The following is a 17650-nucleotide window of genomic DNA, read 5'->3' on the forward strand; positions in this document are numbered from 1 at the left end:
CAAAAAACAGATCAGTGTTAAGTTGTGTGCTATAGTTTGTACAAAAAAGAAGGAGCCATATGGAGAGAAAAAAAATATTTGTTGTATATGTTTAGAATCTCTCTGAAAGAAAGATTCCAGGAACACAAAGTTATGTGGGAGCATGAGAAACAGAATAGCTGGGAGGGAAGAGAATTTTCTTCTAAAGCCTTTAAAATTTTGAATCAACTGAATATATTAGTTACCTAAAATAAAAACACTTAAAATACATACAAATATCTAAGGGATGCTCCAAGTAGATAAGAACTTGACAGCTTATGGACTCTTTGGCTTACTCCCATCTCCCTTCCTGGAGTTCCCTCTATAAGGCCCAGAATCTTCTGCTGTCCCATGTTGGGGACTTTCTGCCCCTGACGGTGTCCTGTCCAATGTCCCCAATCATCTGACTCCTCACAACTGCTGTTTCCACCCATACTTTCTGGCCCAGTTGTAATCTGGTTTTCAATGCTCCTCTGCTTCATCACAGATCTGAGACCTTCTCGTTGCTAAATTCAAGGGCTTTTTCTCTACTGAATTCCCCTAGACCTCAGACCTATTTAAAATTCAAATGGACCTTCCCTCCTTTCTTGGTTTTTCTCACCTCATACTGAGGTTTTCTTTTCATACTTCACTTTCCTTCTTCACCCTGCCCCCTGGAAGTGCATAATTCCCAGCACTCAATCCTTGTCCCTCTGTTTTCCTCTCTTCCCCATAGTCCCAGAGGTTGGGGGAGGGGGGAGTCCCTTCACCATGACCACTTTTATGCTGAAGACTCCAACATCCTGAGCTGTGAGCCATTCTTTCCTCCAAGTTCCAATCATAAGAAGAAATGCCAATTGGGCATTTCCAGTTTCCACCTGGCCATCTCATTCTGACCTGGATCATCCGCTCTGTGCTAGATGCCAGCCATCCACTCTACCTGACTGGCTATGCTCTGAAATTCTGGGCAAATGCCAATGGCTCTACAAATTCTATCAGGCACCCAGATTGAAATGCTCAAAATCCTGGGAGTCATTCGTGTACTCAGCAAAGTTCCTCTGAGATCCAAGGGCTCGCTGAGGCTGACAATCTTTCTCCGCCCTTCTACTCCAGCCAGACTCTGAATCACAGCAAATTTTCCTTGAAATTTTCTGTCATATGATTTCCTTCCTCCACATTTTCTCTAACCCACCCAAGTTCTGGATTGCATTACAGGATTACTGAACAGTTTCTGAACCATCTGATCATTTGACTAAATGATGACTGACACTTGGTGACGACAAACTAAGTATGAGGCATCATGCCAGATGCTGTGGGTATACTAAGATGAACAAGATACACAGACAGCCATATTTGAGGTCAGAGAATGGAAAGTAACCAAAAAGTAAAGAGCAATGAGAATCAAGGAGAGGGAGATACCACTTCTAGAGAGAAATCCCTGAGAAAATTTTCATGCAACAGTAACAACATTTGAACTGGACGGACAGGATTAGCTGAATATACACAAGAAGAAAGACATTCATGGAGTCAGAGACATCAGGGCTTGCATCACCATTCTGCCCCCAATACCCTGTGACTTGAGCAATTTACTTAACCCTCATTTTCCTCATCTACAAAACTGAGACAATAATAGCATCTTGCTCCTAGGTGTCTTGTTAGGATTAAACAGATACACATCATGGGATACAGTGCAACAGATTAACTATATGTTTTATCTTGAAAATGTAGTGTTGAGTAGGAAAAAAAGAAAGAGAACTAGATATAAACTGTAACATAATACAATTACTAAAATTAAAAGTATATTACACAGTGGTTGCCAGGGGTTAAGGGTGGGAAGGCTGTGACAAACAAAGGAGCAACAACAGAAAGGAATATTTTGGAGTAAGGGTCTAAATCTTGATTGTGGTAATTCACAGAACTGTACACCAAAAAAAATTAAAAAGCTAATCTCACCAAATGTAAATGTGAAGGGTATTTATACAAAGACAGTGACATATAGTTTCCTAAATACATGAAAACAAGAAGACAATCATTTAATACATTAGAACAGCTGTCTTTGAGGGTGAGAATGGGGATGAAGACCAAAAGGAATGAGAACATACATACAAGAGAGGAGCCTTGCACAGACCAACAAAGACAACATGTCACGAACAGAGGCTGAGAAGTCTGTTCTATGCCTAAGGTCTCCTCCTCTGCCCCTCAAAAGACCTAGAAGAGGGTAAGAAAAGGAGGGGACAGTGGGGCACCTGGGTGGCTCAGTCAGTCAAGTGTCCAACCTCAGCTCAGGTCATGACCTCAGGGTTCGTGAGTTTGAGCCCCGCCTTGAGCTCTCTGCTGTTAACATAGAGCCCACTTCGGATCATCTGTCCCCTTCTCTCTGACCCTCCCCCACCTGTGTGCATGTGCTCACTCTCTTTCAAAAATAAGTAAACATTTAAAAAAATGGAAAGGAGAATAAGTACAGAAGTGAGGAAGCGATAAGGAGGCAGAAAGTCAAGCAAGAAAAGGGCAGATGTGAAAGATATTATGGTCTCACTTCTCAGCAAATTCCATGAGTACAAGTACCACATCTGTATTTTTTACCATTATAGGCATAAAGCCAAATGTAGAGTCTGGTACAATGTACTGTTTCATAAATTTTAGATCAAAATAAAGAAAAGAGCAGGATTTACGGGATGGAGTGTGGGAAAGGAGTCAGGAGGATGTCAGGCTTCTAGGCCGTGGAAATGGACAGCACTAGTGCCCTTCCGTACAGGGCCCCATTAAGAGAAGCTTACGTGAGTCAGGTGAAAAACAGCAGGTCCAGCTTGGGTGATACTGAGCTGGGAGTGCCTGTGGCACCTCTCAATGAAGATGAGCAATCCAGGCTTCCAGATAGATGGATTTGACGTTGAGGAGTAGGATCTGGTTGAACAGATCCATCTGGGGCATTCCTAAATCTGATCAATAAAATCTGTGGGACTGGATGAGCAGCCCAGGACAATGGTAGGGTGAGAAGTGTCCTGGGAAATGCAAAGTTTTAAGAAGCAGACAGAAGAGAAGCCCAAGAAAAAGTATGAGAAGTGAGCAGAGAGATGGGAAGAAATCCTGAGATATCATGGGAACATTGCAAGAACATGGCCGATAGTGTCAAATGCCTCAAGAAGAAAGTTTCCACAAAATTTGGCAATATGAGCTACTGGTGACTTTCAGCTGTAAAGTTCTGGTGGGACAGTGAGAACCATGTCAGACTGCAATGAGACTGACATAAAAGGAAAGTGAGGAAGTGGTCACAGACACTGAACCATGAGTGTTTAAGGCAGAAGAGAAGGGAAGATAGTTAAAGGGAATCCAAGGTCTAGGAACGTTTTCAAAGGTTGACAGGAAAAAGCCACTGTTGCTGGGCCAGGCATTTTAGGCTTAATATTAATGCAAAGTTCCTATTTTTTCTTCAGGACTCCTAAGACCATAAGAATTTAAGTGAGTCACAGGGGGTTTCACAATAAGGGGTCAGAGGCACCAGAAAGTGGTTAAGAGAAGTCAGCCCTGAAGTGAGGAAGGCCAGGGGATCAGGCAGTAGGGAGACTTAGTTTTGACTTTTATCATTTTGTAGCTTTTGAGTTTTGTACTAGGTGTTTGTATTGACGTTACTACAAAAATAATTTTTAAAAATTATTTACGATGAATTTCTGTATAATGGTAAGAAAGAAGCCCGACTGCAGCAGGTTGAGAATGACTTGGGAGAGAGGAATAAAATGGAGAAATTACCCATGGACATCTCTTTCAAGCCTCCCTTTGAAAGAGATTGAGAACAGTAACACATGACATCTTGTCAAGCTATTACAGTAGCTTGACAAGATGTCATGTGTTATTTTATTCTGAAGAAAGTAAAAACTAAGGCATTTTGAAATATTAAAGAGAACGAATTAGTAGAAATGAGATTAATAATGCAGGTGGTAAGGGAGATAACTAGGGAAGCCATAAGAGGTCTGAAGAGGCAGCAGAATTTGCAATTCAGAGTATGGACAGGAGTCTCATGGGACACTAGAAATGTCTCGGACTGGATGCTATAGGTTTCCTTTTTTCTTTCTATATCCAGCCAAAGCATGGGGTGGGGAACTGCTTGAGGGCAGGCCTGACTAGTCTACGCCAATTGGCAAAATCTTGGTTCCTCTAACCCAATAATTACTCCAGGAGTGGGCATGTGACATAATTCTTAATAAAACCTAAGGAGACATTTGGTAGGACTTCAAAAAAAAAAAAAAAGAAGTTCCTACTTTTCTGGGAGAGCCACAGGAAGTTATCTCTTTCTCCTGCTCAAAGTGAATGAGGAAGCATGTAGCCCCAACGGGTAACTGGCAGCCATCCCATAACCATAAGGGGAACCATCTCTAGGATAAAGCTAACACTTGGATAAAAAGCAGAGCGGTGAAATGATCCTGGATCCTCAAGATTGCCGAGTCACCAGATCAACCAGCCCTGAAGCCTGCCCTCCATTTGGACTTCCAAGATAAAAAAACACGTGAAGTTGGGTTTTCCTATGCTCACAGCCTGGAGCTCTCTCACTGACAGACATCCCTTCCACTGTGAGAAGAGCAGTAAGACAAATGGGAAGGTAGAAATTGAGAGAGATGATGTCTGATGGTTCTAATTTTTCTCTGTAAGGTAAAAGGTGGTCCAGATGCTAACAGTAAGGAGAGAGCAGGGAGGGGTGAGAAGACTGGACCTGGCCATCCAGGGCAATGGGAAAGGGGGCCTCCTGCAGCTACATGGGGGCCAGGTTGGCAGTGCTGAGTACCCACTTGAGGGTTTAGAGATAGCTGCAAGCTGTAAACAGCATGAAGCTATACCACTCACCTCAGACCACTGTCCTGGGTTTGGATTGGTGGATCAACAGGACAAGAGGAAAAGAAAAGTTAGGGACATCAGACCAAGAGTGGTTGAAGAGATGGAGCCCACAATTCAGTGGCTTAGAAAGGAGTAAAGACAGGAAGAAGCTGGTTAGTCAGGAAAAAGAACAAAACAGCCAAGTGACTAGACATCTCACCAGATCAAAGAACAGGGACAGTGGAATGGAGAACCCCCAGGAGACAATGCAGAGAGTAAGTGTCCCCAGAATAACACAAAGCAGGGCTCTAGGCCCAGCACTCCAATGCCGCCCCGCTGTCCACTCCATGCCTAGCTCTTGAATGTTGTTTCAGGATTAACTGCAATAGATAAATTCTAATCTAACTGAGGCTGGACAGACACAGATAAGAACTCAGAGGAGCCTAATTCCTCCTATATCACCCAGAGCCATGTGCACGTGGGCAGGTTGGAGGGGAAATGTTTTCAAGTTTGTGCAGATGTTTCTGAAAGCTCTCTAGAGAGACAAGACACTCTGTGAAAGAGAAATGAGGAATACTGCAAGAAAAGCATTCCTTAAACTGGTCCTTTTAAAGAACTTACCTCTGCATTCATCTTGGTCCCTTCCTTCAGTGGCTGTGAAGACAAAAGCAGAGGTCAGGACTCAGATGACACCTGCCCCACACTCCAGGCAGACACTCCCCGCTGCCTCCCCACTCTCTCCCACACTACTTACTGTCCACTGGCCCTATCTTCCCCAAATGCCTCCACCACCTTGAGCCCTCCAGTAAGGGGACCCAGGCCAGTGTCTGATTCTGAGGCTGCTGGTGGTGGACTCCCCTGGGATGTCATGCCCGTGATGTTTCTCTGAAGAAGGACATTTCCAACCCCCAGGCACACCTCCTATACTAGATGAGGGACTGTAAACACAATGCCATGTGTACTTAAAAGAATAATGCTTGTCCCAAAGCTAGTGCTTGGAGAGGATAGCTTCGGGTCTGCCTTTCTTTTATGGAGACAAGCAGGGCAGCAGGAAATACACACTTCTTTTTTTTTCCTCCCAGCTGACTTTCTAAAGGATTAAATTTATTACGAACAGTTTGATAGGCTAATCTGAACCTGCAGCATTAAGGAGGAGGAAGGAAGGAACAAACAAGTCATCAGGAGTCGGAAGAAATGGGGAAAGAAAAAGGGAAGGGAAGAAGAAACAGGAGAGAGAAGGAAAAGAAATAAAAAACTAGTACAGAATAATAGTGGCTCCAAACTATAATGTACTCCAAGGACTGCTTGTTGAAAATGCATATTTCTGGGTTCTACCCCCAGTGTCTGACTCAGGAAGTCTACAGGGGAAGGGAGGCTAAAAATCGGGTATTTTCAACTGTCATCCAAGAGATCATGCCACACTTGGAGAAACACTAGAACAGAGAGGCCTATAAAACTTAACTTTTTCATTTGTTTTTCAGAGCTGTTAGAATTGCCACTTTATTTCAACTAAGACTTGGGCAGGCAATGGCAGGGTGACTGGGTAACCAGAAATGACAAAGAGCTAAAGCCTCTCTAGCCCCTCTACCTGCGTGGGATGTCCAGGAAGCCAATGCAGATGACTGCTCAGAGCTGAAGGAGAAAGAGGGCTCTCCAAGTCCTCTGGGAAGAAAAGGCCATGGTAGCCTCAATCCTTGGACCCACCCCTGAATTTGATCTTGTCCTCTTTCAAGATATAGAAAGAGTTGAGCACACTGATGATAACCATGAATAAGAACAATGAAATAATAACATCAATTATTTGAAAAAACAAAAACAGGGGTGCCTGGGTGGCTCATTTGGTTAAGTGTCTGACTTCTGCTCAGGTGATCTCTCCGTTGGAGTTCAAGCCCCGCGTCGGGCTCTGTGCTGACAGCTTGGAGCCTGGAGCCTGCTTCAATTCTATGTCTCCCTCTCTCTCTGCCCTCCCCCCACTAGCTCGTGCGCGTTCTCTCTCAAAAATAAACATTAAAAACATTTAAAAAACAAAAACAAAAAAACCTGACTCCTGACAATCCTATGAACACCTGGGAGGTCACCTAGGCTATGTGTTGAAAATAACCCATTTTCAGTAATTCCCCTCCCTTCTCTCTTCTCATTCCTCCTGTTTTGAGATCGGGTCTCATGACCCAACCTAGCCAGCACACATGCAATCTTTCCTTTAATAATCTGGAGGTTTCATGCTTCCTGAAAAAATATGAAAAAGGGAACTGCTAGAAGACAAACCCTAAAAAGCAGGAAGTGACAAAGTGGGTAAGCTTTCTTCTCAGATCCCAGGGAGTCAGTATAGGTGTAATATCTTGTGCATAAAATATCTCAGAGGTATGACTAACACACTGATAGCAAAGTCAGGGAAAAAAGCCAAAACTAAGGCAAGGATGTGTGTTAAGCAACAGTCTTGACCACAGGGACTCCCCAGAGAACACACTTGGTTGCCCTCCCCTGCATAGATGCCCTATCCTAAACTCTATTGTGCTTTACTTATGTTCTAAACAACTTTAGTCTAAGCCTGCTTAGAGCTTACATGTCAGTGGAAAAGTCAGATAACAAAATGCAAAAATATGAGGATAATAACAGTTGTGAGCTTACTTGTGTCAACTACTTTATATTAACACTAACCCATAAAACCCTTGACAAAAAGGCCAACAGTAACTCCATTTTACAGATGAGATTCCTGAAGTGCAGGGTGGGTAAAAGCGTTTGGTCTTTCACAGTCAAGGCACTGTAGCACTGCACTGTAATTTTCAGACTTTCTGGTTCTAGAGCCAAAGTCCAGAGTGCTCCGGAGAACTTTACAGATCCTGTCAGACAGCTATTATGACAAACAGGAGAATGAGTGTTTGCCCTCCTTCAGTCATGGGCTAGCCAAGCAGCCAGGTCCAAACAGATTCATCGTAGGCTGTGTGGCTGGACTTCATCTCTAAGGTCTGTTCCAGCTCTAAAATGTTCTGATTTCCACAAAAGGAAATTCAGATAACTCTTAAAATAGGTGGAACAATGCTCAACCTCAGTCAGTCATGATCACAGAATGCAAATTATTATTTCACAATTATTTCTGATGCTCTATCAGACTGTCAGAGATCAAAATGTTTGCCACAGTGCAGTGGTCAAAGTGTGGGGAAGAGACTCTCTGACAATATCAGGGGGACTACAGATGGGTATCATCTCTATAGTGGGCAGCTTAGCAATGTCTATTATAAACCTAAATTCAGGCAACCTCTGACATAGCCATTCCACTGCTTCCAATTTGTCTCCAATCCCCAAATCATATTCAAGAGAAATTAAACTGCCCTAAGTCCTTTGTCTTCATAGAAACATTGCTACTACTTGCTTCTCACATGAGAACTTCCAGGAAAGTTTTCCTATAAAAAATGTCTACAAAACATTGTTAATAAACTTGACTGCTTCCCCAAAGAATCTGGGAAAGCAAAACAAAAGAAAACAAACAAACAAAAAAAAATGATTTGGAGAAATGCACATGTGTGAAACAATCCCACTTAGAAATCTACTGCATTAGGCATTAGCAATCTACCACCTAGGATGAATAGCACTGTCATGTATAAAGCACATTCAACTGAGGGATCCTTCCCATGCTCTTTTCCATCCAGCTTTCAACTCCCCTTAAGATGGCACTATCAGGAGGCAGAACCCTGGCCAGGTGAGATCTGGCTCTGCCTTTCCACATCTTCCCTGCTCATCACACAGCTCTCTCTTCCTCCCCACTGTCTTGCCAAGACTAGTTAAGGTTTGAAAAGAAGCCAGGGAGAATTTTATTCTATATTTTAATATATTCTTAAATATCTAAGACCTAATCCTATAACAAGAAGATTTAGGTTTGTTTGCTAGTTTATTTCAAGGGTTTAATATTTAAATGGTCCAACTTAAGTTGGGCCAAAAAAACTTAAGTTTTTGACTTTTAGTATTATGTTTAGAAATACTTATAGACACATTCTTATTTCCTTGATTTTTAATTCTTTTATACTTTTATATTTTAATCAATCTAAATAGTATTGTGGTGATGGCATAAGACCCTAACTATACTTTTCCCCCAAATAGTTGAGTTGTTCCCAAATCATTAATTGAATATTTCATCCTTTCCCCCAATGATTCATACATAACTTTTTATAAACACAGTTATTCTTTTTTTCACTTCCTCTACTGTGTCACTGACCTTTATTCCCATGCCTATAATATATTGTTTACATAACTGTGGCTTAACAATGTTTTGCTATCTGGCAGTTTAAGTTCTCTCATTAACTTGTAGAGTATTCCTATCTAGTCTTGCCTGTTTGGACTTCCAGATTAATTTTAGAATATCTTTGTCAAGTTAAAAAAACAAAAAAACAAAAAACAATTTCACTGGGATTGTGCCTATAATTGTATCAAACGTATAAATTAAATTAATGTGAATTAATAGGTTTTCTCATCGAGAAATATATGGTATGCCTGTCTAGGAGCAGGCACTTTAAGAAAAATTACAAAACAGAAGAATCTTGAGTTAGTTCCTGAATTACCACATAATAACAAATGATAGTTCAAGCTGCAGTGGTTCACTAGAAAGATAAAGAAAAAAGGCAACACTTTTGCATAAAAGACCTTCTTAAACCAATTTAAAGTAGGTTTCTCCTTTCCCCTACTGTGGCAGGTCTACTAACTTAACAGAGGTGGAGTTTGAGCTTTGACCCCAAAATATGAGGCACTGAGGTACACACAGACAAGTTATCCCTCTGGGGGATAAGAGCCTGCCTGTGACTCAAAAGCCCAGAATTCTACACCTGGCATGGGCACCCACTACCACTCTGACCAAGGCCAACGTACATGGCCTCTTACTGCCTTGGTTTCTGCACCACAAGAAAGGAATGGGGGCAGATGAACTTTACACAAACTTAGATGATCTCTACGCTCTCTTTCAGTGCTGACATGCTATAATTCTAACCCACTTCACTTCTATTTTTTCTTCTCCTCTGGCCTTAGCTTCCTCAGTGTTTGTCTTGGTTAACTGGAGGTTATTAGCTTCTCTCCTGGTTCTCTCATGGGCAGAACTGTACACAAGTAAACTGGGACAAGGCTTGGGTTATCAGAACCAGGGAAGCTTTCTTTAACACTCCCTCTAAACCTAAGCCACTCTCTTCCCCATCCCACCTTCTTGCCCCTCCTGCTCAATGTTCCTCCTATTCCTCATCACCATTTCAAAACTTTCTACCTTTTCTTTAAAGTGGTCTTGATATAATAAGAGAGAAAGGAGATAGCAGAAGTCAAAATACTTTTAAGGAATAAACGTCTACTGTATTGAAACTTGTAAGGATACATCCATGTTTGTTTTTTTTTTTTTTTTTAAGTGACTTATTAATTCAAATTGCAAGCAATGTGCAACTCAGTTTCAAAATCGGGTTGAGATCAGGACATTCTGGGCCCATACATGTTGTTAGGCACTGATCCCCCAGAAAGATCTGAACCTTGACTCCCTCTTACTGCAAGACTAGTTCTTTCTGTAGGAGGAAACCATGAACTACTGAAGAGCTGACCACAGCACAACTGAGGAGTGGGGGTGGGCAAAGGAACACAAAGCTTCCACACAGGCAAAACGTGTAGGAGTTAACTTTTTGTTTTTAACATTTAAAAAAGTCCTTACATACACAAAACGAAGCGGTGGTTGCCAGAGGGAAGGTGGGAAGAAGTCTCTAGCATGCTTTACTACCAAATGACTAGAACTGTGTAACTGAAGTTAACCGTCCTAGGATACTCAGCCCGCAAAACAATATAGACCTGCCTGTGCTATAAGGTAGCCACTTGACACGTACAGCTACGTAAATGTTAAATATAGGCCACTTCCATTACCGCAGAAAGTTCTATTGGACAGCACTGACATACTTTCTTTTTCACCCAGACTTATTTTGTTCTTACATCGTCTCTGTCCCCAGTATCTTAGTCATTTATTTTTTATATTTATGTGTTACTATTCTACGTGATGTTGTCGTAAACTACGTTAATTTATTTGTCAAACAATTCAGGGTATCAGTACTTCGAAATATCTGTGTATATATTTAACCCTGTTGCTGCTGAGAGCTCAGCCTTAGTTTTTTAGAGCGCACTTAATTCACGTAACCCTCACAGGGGTCTGTGAAATACCTGATACTTCCCAGTTTCCCAAGAGGAAAGTGTGGCGAGGAGAAGCTACGGGGCTTGCGCAGGATTCGTACCCGAGGAGCAGAACCCGGCCCCGCACATCTCCTGTGGGCCGAGCTGTCTCCCCCACGTTGGAGCTGCCTCGACAGAACCACTGGCTCAGCCTCAGTCCCCTAGGCTACACCGTACATGTACGCAGCACCAGTCTACGTAAAAACCGAAACCATAAACTCTTCTTAGATAAAATACAGATTTTTTAAACACTCTTGCATTTTGGAGGAAGCCCCTTCCCGAGGGAGCTCGTCGCGATCACCAAGCCTCCGGACTGCTAGCTTCCCTCTGGGCCCAGCGGAGCGAGATTAGGAGGCGCTGAGGCTGCGCCTGCGGTTTGGGGCTTGGGCCCGAGACCGCAGGGCCGGCGCCGGCCTCCAGGGGCGGCGCTCTCCAAGCTCCTAACCCGAAGGCATTATCAAAGCTGCCCGCGACCCCCACTCCCGGACGGGAGCCTTACCTGCCTCGGGGCACAAAGCTCGGATTCTGCGCGCAGCCGCCTTGCTGCCACCTGACCGCGCTGCTGTAGGAGGCGGGAGCCGGGCTCGGATTGGCCGCGGCGCCGGAGGACGCGAGGGCACGCGGGGGCGAGGGGGTGGGGGGAGAGCAAATGGGGCTGGGAGGGGAGGGGCCCTGTCTCCCGCCCGCTTCTGGGAGAGCCCGGCTCTAGCGTTCCGCTCCGCTAGAGGGCCGCAGGGCTGGCTGTGAACCTGAGCTGCCTCTAGCCTGCCCCTCGGACTTCTGCCTTGCTCCGCTGCGGGGCCATTGGGAGCTTGCGAACAGGAGCAGATGACCTTAGGCCGTGCTCGGGACCTGCGAGGCCTGAGGGGGAAAGGGGTGGGGGCCTCACCGAGTGCTCTGTCCCTCTCCTTGGCCGCACCGCAACCTCGTGAAACCTGCTCGGTTCTTTTTGGGCCCAGACCAAAGAGGCAGCAAAACTTTTTTTTTTCTTTTCTTTTTTGGTGTTTCTTCCATTACCATCTTGATGATGCACACTTAAGCGGTGTCAAGTATGGTAACATTGTGCGATGATCACCACCATCCATCCCCTGTGTTGACCTTGTGAAACGCAAACTCTATACCCATTAAACAGTAACTCTCCCTTACCCCCTGCCAAAAGAACAAAAGTATATTATACTTTTTGTCTTTATTATTTGACTACTCTTATGTTCCTCCAATAAGTGGAATCGTGCAGTATATGTCTTTCAGTAACTGGCTAATTTGATTTAGCATAATGTCCTCGAAGTTCATCCATATGTAGCATATTGCAGAATGTCTTCCCCTTTTACCACTAAACATTTAAGTCTTATCCGTTCATCCATTGATGGACACTTGAGCTGCTTCCACAGTTTAGTTGTTGTGAATAATCTTGCTATGAAAAGTGGTGTACAAATACCTGAGACCCTGCTTTCGGTTCTTTTATATAAAGTACATACCCAGAAGTGGAACTATGGGATCATATGGTAATCCTATTTTAAATTATTTGAGGAACCACCATACCGGTTTCCATAATGACTAAACATTTTTACATTCCCACCAATAACGCACAAGGGTTCCAATTTCTCCACATCCTTGCAAACACACATTTTTCTGTTTTCTTGATGGTAACCATCCTAATGGGTATGAAGTTGTGTCTCACTGTGGATTTGGTTTGCACTTCCCTAATAACTGGTGATGTTGAACCCCTTTTTGTGAGCATATTTTATCTCTTCTTTGGAGAAATACCTATTCAAGTCATTTTGAATCAGGTTTTTTTGTTGTTGTTGGTTTTAGGAGTTCTCTATATATTCTGGATATTAATCCTTTATCAGATATACGATTAGCAAATATTTTCTCCCATTCTGTGAGTTCCTTTTTTTTTTTTAAGAGATGGAAAGTCATTGAGGGTTTTTTTTAAGTTTATTTATTTTGAGACAAGAGAGTGAAAGTGGGGGATGGGCAGGGGGGTGGAGGGGTGGGGAGAGAGTCCCAAGCAGGCTCTACACCACCAGAGCAGAGCCCAAAGCAGGTCTCAAACTCATGAACCTCAAGATCATGACCTGAGCCATAGTCAGATGCTTAACAACTAATCCACCCAGGTGCCCCTATGAGTTACCTTCTTACTCTGATGATAGTGTCTTTTGATACAGAATATTTTTAAATTTTCATGAAGTCCAATTTCTCCAATTTTCCTTTTGTCACTGTGCCTTTGATATCATAATCAGAAATCATTGCCAAATCTGATGTCATGAAACTTTTGTCCTATTTTCTTCTAGAAATTTTATTGTTTTAGGTCTTATTTTGGTCCTTGACCCATTTTTGAATTAATGTGGATATTCAGTTTTCCCAGCACCATTTATTGAACAGACTGTCCCTTCCCCATTGAGTGAACTTGGCATTCTTGTCAAAAATTATTTGAACATATATGTGAGGGTCTATTTCTGCAGTCCCTATTTTATTCTGTTTAGTCAATATATCTGTCTTTATGCCAGTACTACACTGTTTTGATGAGCTTTGCTATGTATGAAAAAGAAATCATTGGAATTTTTTGGGACTGAATTGAATCTGTAGATTACTTTGGGTAGTATTGACACTTTAATTTCCATTTATTTATGTCTTCTTTAATTTCTTTCAGTAAGGTTTTATACTTTTCATTGTGCAAGTTTTTCACCTCTTTGGTTAATTTCTAAGTATTTTATTCTTTTTAATGCTGTTAGAAATTGAATTGTTTTTGTAATTCTTTTCAGATTGTTCATTGTTAGCACATAGAAATGCAAGTGATTTTTGTCTGTTGGCTTTGTGTCCTGTTACCTTCCTGAATTCACGTATTAGTTCTAACCATTTTCTATAGGATTTTAAAATGTCTACATATTAGAGGGGTGCCTGGGTGGCTCAGTCAGTTAAGCATCCAACTTCGGCTTGAATCATGATCTCACATTTCGTGAGTTTGAGCCCCATGTCAGGCTCTGTGCTGACAGCTCAGAGCCTGGAGCCTGCTTCAGATTCTGTGTTCTGTGTCTCCCTCTCTCTCTGCCCCTTCCCTGCTCATGCTCTGTGTCTTTCTGTCTCTTAAAAATAAAGATTAAAAAAAATTTTTTTTTAATGTCTACATATTAGATAATATCATCCAAAACAGACATAATTTTACTTCTTCTTTTCCAGTTTGGATAACTTTTATTTCTTTTTCTTGTCTAAATGCATTGGCTAGATCTTCCAGTGTGGGAAATAAGTTTAAGAATTCTATAGCTTACACCAATAGGTTAACAAGGCTTAGGGCAGAAAGCTGCCACAGGCAAAAGTGCCCAAGGCCAGTCATTAAGTAAGACTTACCATAGAGATAGAAAGCAGCTGCAGGGCAAAAGTGTCCAAGGTTAGCTAGTGAGAAGAATGCCTTGTTAACCCTGAGGTTACATGCTCCAGCAATCTTAAACCTTAGAGATAATAGCTAATTGGCTGTATCACCTACAGAAAAACACTTTCCATCTGGTGCCAGTATATCATTGTGCTTTATCTCAACCTCAAACGCCATTTGCCCCCCAAACCCTTTGCTTCTTACACACACAAGTTAATGGTCACTCTCATCTTTTCCTTCTGCACATTCACCACATATGTACAATCTTGAGAGCTCAATAAATACGGAGACAAAACCTCTGTTCGGGGCTCTTGTCTCCTCCTGGACATTAGCCTCTCTGGTTTTCATTGCTGCCTCTGCTCTCTTGTTGGAGAAGAGAGAATTCTAGACTCATAGTCTGCAACATTCCAGTACAATGTTGAATAGAAGTGGTGAAAGTAGGCATCCCTGACTTGTTCCTGACAAGGAACCTGACCTTACAGGAAAAGCTTTCGGGTACAATCAAGTACACTATCGAGTATAATTTTTGCTGTTAATTTTTCATTTCTAGACTTTATGATGATGAGGTAGTTTCCTTCTTTTCCCCACTTGTTAAATGTTTTTGTCATGAATGGCTGTTGAATTTTGTCAAATGCATTACCTGCAGCAATTGAAGTGATCAGGTAGTTTTTCCTTTGTCTCTTGATGTGGTACATTATATTGATCAATTTTCATATGTTGAACCATCCTACTTGGTCATGGTGTATAAACCTTTCAATATGCTGAGGAATTCTGTTTCCTAGTGTTTTAGTGACTATTTTTTCATCAAAGCTAATAAGGGATATTCATGTGCAGCTTTGGCATCAGGGTAATATAGGCCTCATAGCCTAAGTTAGGAAGCATTCCCTCCTCTTCAATGTTACAGAAAATTTGAGGATTGGTACTAGTCCTCTTTTAATGTTTAGTAGAATTCACCAAGTAAAGCCAGCAAGTCCAAAGCTTTTATTTTTGTGGGGATTCTTGATTACTGATTCACTCCTTACTAGTTATAGATCTATCCAGATTTTATTTCTTCATGATTCAGTTTTGGTAGATTTTGTGTTTCTTGGAATTTGTCCATTTTATCTAGGTTGTTCAACTTGTTTAGTGTACAATTGTTCATAGTACTCTCTTATAATCCTTTTTATTTCTACAGAATAGTTACTACTTTCATTTCTGATTTTAGTAATTTGAGTCTTCTCTCTTTTTATTTTTTTCTTAGTTCTTCTAGCTAAAGTATTGTCAATTTTGCTGATCTTATCAAAGAATACACTTTTGGTATTATTTGTTTCTCCTTTCATTTATTTCTGCTCTAATCTTTATTATTTCATTCTTTTTGCTAGCTTTGAGTTTAGTTTGTTCTTCTTTTCCAGTTCCTTAGGTTATAAAGTAGGTTGTTGATCTGAAATCTTTTTTGTTTTTTAATATAAGTGTTTATAGCTATAAAGTTCCACCTTAGCACCACTTTTACTGTGTACCATAAATTATGGTATGCTGTGGTTTTGCTTTCATTAATCTTTAAGTATTTTTTAATTCCCCTTGTATTTTCTTCTTTAATCCATTGGGTATATAAACATGCATTGTTTAATTTCCACCCTTTTGTGAATATTCCAGTTTTCCTTTTGTTATTAACTTCTAATTTCATCCTATTGTGGTCATAGAAGATACTACAGAATATCATCATCTTTTAAATCTATTCAGACTCCATTTGTGGCCTAGCATCATCTAGAAAACGTCCAATGTGTACTTGTGAAGAATGTGTATTCTGTTATTGTTAAGTTAACCATTCTGTGTATGTCTATTAGATCTAGTTGGCTTATTGTGTTCTTTAAATCCTCTATTTCATTACTTGTATTCTGATTGCTTTATCCACATTGTGAGTGGGGTATTGATGTCTGCAACTATTATTGTGGAACTGTCTATTTTGCCCTCCCATTCTGTCTATTTTTGCTTCATATATTTTAATGGTCTGTCACTAGGTACATGAATGTTTATAATTATTATATATTCTTGCTGTATTGAAAGTTTAATTAACATATATTGTCCTCCTTTGTCTCTTATAAACTTTTTTGATTAAAGTCTGTTTTGTCTGATATTATTAAAGCTACTTTTGCTCTCTTTTGATTACTATTTGCATGGAATATCTTTTTCCATCCCTGCACTTTCAACCTCTTTGTGTCTTTGGACCTCATATGAGTCTCTTGCATGTGTTTTTGTCCATTCTGCCAATCTCTGTCTTTCGACTGGAGAGTTTATCCATTTACATTTAAAGTAATTACTGATGAGGAGGGACATACTTCTGTCACTTGCTATTTGATTTCTACATACTCAGTAGCTTATTTTTGTTCCTCATTTCCTACATAACTGTTTTCTTTTTTTAGTTGACTTTTTGTAGTGAAATGTTTACATTCCTTCCTCATTTCTTTTGTGTATATTCTATAACTATTTTCATTGTGGGTACACTGGAGATTACATTTAACATCCAAAAATTATAACACTATAATTTGAATTTATATCAGCTTAACTTCAAGAACATACAAAAACTATTCTCCTTTACAGTTCTGTTCCCTCTTCCTTTTGGTTGTTGATGTCACAAAATTATTTCTTTATACTTTGTGTGCCCTAAAACATAAACTAATGATTTTTAAAAATAGTCTTTTTTTTAAACGTGTTTAATGTTTATCTATTTTTGAGAGAGAGACACACACAGAGTGCGAGTGGGGGAAGGGCAGAGAGAGAGAGGGAGACACAGAATCTGAAGCAGGCTCCAGGCTCTAAGCTGTCAGCACAGAGCCTGATGCAGGGCTTGAACCCATGAACTGGGAGATCATGAGCTGAGCCGAAGTCACGTGCTTGACCAGCTGAGCCACCCAGGCGCCCCAAAATATATTAGTCTTTTAAATTATATAGACAATATGATTTAGACTTACAAACCGATGTTAAAGTAATACTAACTTTTGCATTAATAACAAATTTTCTTTAAATACATTAGTTTCTTAAATCATATAGAAAACAAAAAGTGCAATTACAAACCATTGTTATAATAATAGTAACTTTTATAATCTTGCATGTGTTTACCTTTGTTGAGATCTTTATTTTTCTGTATGGCTTTGAGTTACTGTCTACTGTCCTTTCATTTCATTCTGCAGGACTCTGTTAACCATTTCTTTTTTTTTTTTTTAATTTTTTTTTAACGTTTTATTTATTTTTGAGACAGGGAGAGACAGAGCATGAACAGGGGAGGGTCAGAGAGAGGGAGACACAGAATCTGAAGCAGGCTCC

General features: G+C 40.9%; 1 protein-coding gene across 8 annotated transcripts in view; it reads right to left on the bottom strand.

The window, feature by feature from the left end:
• BLVRA (biliverdin reductase A) overlaps positions 1 to 11587 on the bottom strand; it is a 48515-nt gene extending 36928 nt beyond the window's left edge. For 2 of the 8 annotated variants that reach the window (XM_042914225.1, XM_042914251.1), the window contains exons 1-2: positions 11480 to 11535; positions 5425 to 5457 (exon numbers count right to left, since the gene is read on the bottom strand). Coding sequence is in view for 5 of the 8 variants with exons in the window: in XM_042914291.1 (XP_042770225.1) it covers positions 5425 to 5436 (12 nt within the window). In the remaining 3 variants the exon portion in view is untranslated. The other 6 variants (XM_042914291.1, XM_042914301.1, XM_042914260.1 and 3 more) reach the window with 6 other exon arrangements.
• Positions 11588 to 17650: the final 6063 nt, after the last annotated feature.

Source organism: Panthera leo, chromosome A2 (genome assembly GCF_018350215.1).
Source record: "Panthera leo isolate Ple1 chromosome A2, P.leo_Ple1_pat1.1, whole genome shotgun sequence".
Classification (NCBI taxonomy): Eukaryota; Metazoa; Chordata; class Mammalia; order Carnivora; family Felidae; genus Panthera; species Panthera leo.